The sequence below is a fragment of the Mandrillus leucophaeus genome, unplaced genomic scaffold (assembly GCF_000951045.1).
Source record: "Mandrillus leucophaeus isolate KB7577 unplaced genomic scaffold, Mleu.le_1.0 Scaffold648, whole genome shotgun sequence".
In the NCBI taxonomy this organism is placed as follows: domain Eukaryota; kingdom Metazoa; phylum Chordata; class Mammalia; order Primates; family Cercopithecidae; genus Mandrillus; species Mandrillus leucophaeus.
The window spans coordinates 10,998-15,355 of NW_012107008.1; the positions used below are offsets into that span (position 1 = coordinate 10,998).

At 37.6% G+C, this 4,358-nt stretch overlaps 1 protein-coding gene across 1 annotated transcript in view; it reads left to right on the top strand.

Annotated features, from left to right (window-relative positions):
• Positions 1-4,142, top strand: part of LOC105554521 (DNA polymerase epsilon subunit 2) — a gene marked incomplete at its 5' end in the record, with an annotated part of 5,698 nt that extends 1,556 nt beyond the window's left edge. Inside the window, 4 exons of the mRNA XM_012001027.1 lie at positions 351-410; positions 498-575; positions 3,019-3,127; positions 3,954-4,142. Of these exons, the coding sequence (XP_011856417.1) occupies positions 351-410; positions 498-575; positions 3,019-3,127; positions 3,954-4,142 (436 nt within the window). The remainder of the gene's footprint in view (positions 1-350; positions 411-497; positions 576-3,018; positions 3,128-3,953) is intronic.
• Between the last annotated feature and the right edge of the window lie 216 nt (positions 4,143-4,358).

Sequence of the window (4,358 nt, forward strand, 5' to 3'; positions counted from 1 at the left end):
AAAAAAAAAAAAAAAAGAGTCTAGAGCTTCACTCTCCAATATGATAGTCACTGGCCACATGTCTCTTTAAATTTAAGTTTAATTGAAGTTAAATAAAATATAAAATTCAGTCCATCAGCTGTGCTAGCCACAATTCAAGTGTTCAATTGGACAGTGCGGATATAGAACTTTTCTATCATCACATTACTAGACAGTGTTGGTCTGGAGACTTAATAGTTCATTTATTATAATGCATGAAATTTAAACATTTTTTAATTTTAAAGTCAAAACAAAGGGAATTACTTGTTTTTAAGCTATTGGATAGTGTTACAATAATATTTTGAAATGAATTGTGTTGAATTTTGCTACAGTAGTCGTTTTGTGTTTGTACCTGGTCCAGAGGATCCTGGATTTGGTTCCATCTTACCAAGGTAAGTTTTGTTCAAATTTTTGCAACAGTGTAGAAAATGTTGTAAAATTTAAAAAGATAAACTATATCACATAAATTGTTTTTATAGGCCACCACTTGCTGAAAGCATCACTAATGAATTCAGACAAAGGGTACCATTTTCAGTTTTTACTACTAATCCTTGCAGGTAAGAATTAGTATTTTGTGTTACACATTTTTCCTTTCATTTAAAAAATAATTCAGCCAGCTGCGGTGGCTCATACCTGTAATCTCAGCACTTTGGGAGGCCGAGGCAGGCAGGCTGCTTGAGCTCAGGAGTTCCAAGACCAGCTTGGGCAACACAGTGAAACCCATCTCTACAAAAAATACAAAAATTAGCTGGGCGTGGTGGCACACGCCTGTGGTTCTACTCAAGAGGCTGAGATGGGAGAATCGCTTGAGCTTGGTCGGTGGAGAGGTTGCAGTGAGCTGAGAGTGCACTACTGCATTCCAGCCTGCAGCCTAGGCGACAGAGTGAGACCCTGTCTCAAACAAAAAAAAAGCAGCAAAAAAAAACTAACTTGATTCCTAAAGTGTGTCTCTGAATTCCAACAGTTATGGAATAAATACAAGAAGAAAATTTATTTTTGTTTTAGGTTTCTCAAAACTTTGAAAATAGTTTAACTATATTTAAATAATTTATTGGTAGTGAATTCAGACTCTTGAATAATGGATAGCGATTTAAAAATAGATACTATTATTATACATCCTTTAAGAAAGGTTACAAAGGAAGAATACAAAGATTACTTATTTACTGTTGGTATTGCTCATTGTAATCATAAATTCTTCCTATGGGAATACTGTCAGAGTCAGCCTTGGTTCGCCTCTCTTTTCTGCCTACATTCACTTCTTTGCTGGCCTTCTCCAATGTCCTCTGGCTTTAAGTATCATCTGTGTATTGACACCTCCCACATTTATATTTCCACCTCAACCTACCTTCCAAACTCCAGACTCAGGTATCCAGTTGCCTACTTATCACCATCCCAACCTAAGTGAACTCCTGATCTTCCTCCCCACCAGCGCCCCTAACCTCTTCTGTAGACTTCTCCATCTTAGTTCGTGGCACCTTCATGGCCTGAATAACAATTATTCCAGTTGTTCAGGCCAAACACTTTAGGGTTTCTCTCACATATGTTTTTTTCAGGAAATCCTATTAACTTCAAATTATATCCAGAATCTGCCACCTGTCTATACCTCCACCTCCACAACCCTCTACCACAGTGGTACCCAACCTTTTTGGCACCAGGGACTGGTTTTACAGGAGACAGTTTTTCCAGAGACCCCAGGGGGGTGGGGGTGATTTTGGGATGATTCAAGCGTATTACACTTATTGTGTACTTTATTTCTATTATTATTACATTGTAATATATAATAAAACAATTATACAACTTACTATAATATAGAATCAGTGGGAGCCCTGAGCCTGTTTTCCTGAAATTAGATGGTCCCATCTGGGGATGATGAGACAGTGAGAGATCATCAGGCATTAGATTCTTATAAGGAGTGTGCAGCCCAGATCACTCACATGTGCAGTTCACAACCGGATTCGTGCTCCTGTGAGAATCGAATGCCCCTACCGATCTGACAGGAGGCAGAGGTCAGGATGTAATGCAACTGATGGGGAGCGGCTGTAGATACAGATGAAGCTTTGCTTGCTTGCAGCCTGCCGCTCACCTCCTGCTGTGTGGTCCAGTTCCTAACAGACCATGGACTGCTACCAGTCCGTGGCCTGGGGGTTGAGGAGCCCCGCTCTGCCATCTGGTTGGCCTGGATTATTACAATAGCCTCCTAATTGGTCTCTAGCTTCTACCCCTTCCCCTCCATATTCTACTCTTAATGCAGTGTGAAAGTGATCCTGTAAAGCATAAGACATATCCAGTCCATCTTCCTGATCCTGGAAAAAGGGCCCCCTCATGTGATTTAGTGACAGCCGTATCCTTGCAGTGGGAATCAAGGCCCTGTGTGATCTGGCCCCGTTCTCTCTCTGATTTCCTCTCCTCCCCATTTACTCCAGCCACCCTAGCTTCCCTTCTGTTCCTCAAGGGTGCCAGGCAAGCTCCAGTCTGAGGACCTGTGCTACATCTTCCCTTTGCCTGCAGTGCGCTTCCTCTAGATATCTGCTTGACTAAGTCCCTCTTCCGCTTCAAGCCTGTGCTCAAGTCACACTAAATTATGAGCCCTGCCTGTTCTGATCATCCTATTAATATGCCAGCCTTCTAGGCTCTCTCTTCCTACATATGTTATCCCTCTTAGCCTGTCTTTTTCTTTTTCTCATACACTTAATTATCTTAAAACATACTATATAATTATGTTTGCTTTTTATTTTCTTAGCCCCACTCTTCACTAGAATGTAAACTGTATGAGGACTGGGATCTCTTGGTTCTGTTCGCTAATCCCTAGAATGGGGTAGGCATATATTAAGAGCTCAATACATAGCTGTTAAATGAATGGATGAATAGACAGACTCTGGTTGAAGTTTTGTATGGTGAACAGTTGATGTGGGAATGGGCTTGTATTCTAAGAGATTTTACCTTTAAAATTAATCTCATTTTTTTCTGAGAAGTCAAATTCAACTACTGTTTTCATTTCAGAATTCAGTACTGTACACAGGAAATTATTGTCTTCCGTGAAGACTTGGTAAATAAAATGTGCAGAAACTGCGTCCGTTTTCCTAGTAGCAATTTGGCTATTCCTAATCATGTAAGTGAAACATCTTTTTTATTAAACTGTCTTACATGTTGCATTATATAAAATTTTATTAAGCCACTTAATAATTTGTCCTTGGGTTAGGACATTTATTTATGGTTCAAAATAGTTTGAACATACTTTTGTCAGTAAGTTAATTTTTGTTAGTGAAGTCAGTGTTTCACAGCTTTCTACCAAAGTGTATACCCTAAAGGACAGAGAAAAGCTGAGAATAAGCAGAAAATTTCTTTCAAGCTTTGTGTTTTGTCTTTTAAACTCTTAAATCATACTTTAAAATATATGTATATTTGTTTTAATAAACTGTTCTTATTTATCCCATTGGTACATATTTTATATAGTATGTCCATATCACAAGAATGTACAGTATTTATCTTGTAGCTTCAAGGTTCCCTCACATACAGTTATGAATCCCAGATTACATATACCCCCATTTGAGAAGTATGGAAATAGATGTTACAGAGCATTTGTGTTATTCATTTTATAATATTTAAAGTTTATGGACCAGGCGCAGTGGCTTATGCCTGTAATCCCAGCACTTTGGGAGGCTTGTTTGAGGCCAGGAGTTTGAGACCAGCCTGGGCAGCATAATGACGTATATATATGTTATTAAATGAAAACTCATAGATTTTTTTTTTCCCTAAAATACAGAATAGTTCATTTCGTTTTTAAATTAGTGTCTCCCAAAGCTCTGTGAGTCAAAGCTTTCCTAGTTGTTTCTCAAATTTTCTGGTTCCTTTTGGTTTAATTTGAAATTATTTGTTTAGCTATTTTCACTTTTGCAAATGAATTGAAGTTTGTTTTGTTTTGTGCTCTTTTGTAGTTTGTAAAGACTATCTTATCCCAAGGACATCTGACTCCCCTACCTCTTTATGTCTGCCCAGTGTATTGGGCATATGACTATGCTTTGAGAGTGTATCCTGTGCCCGATCTACTTGTCATTGCAGACAAATACGATCCCTTCACTATCACGAATACTGAATGCCTCTGCATAAACCCTGTAAGAATGTAGTTAATCTTATATAGTCATTATTTGTCAAGATTAGAGTACATTTTTTAATTTAAAATATATATTTAATAAAATTATTGTTGAAGTAAAAATATGCTATTAATGAAACACTGAATTAAGTTTCTATACACAGAAAGTTGGTATACACAGAAAGTTCTTAAATTTTCAGTATAGTATGTGACTATAAAGTAATGTGACTTTTTTTAAAAAAAAAAAAAA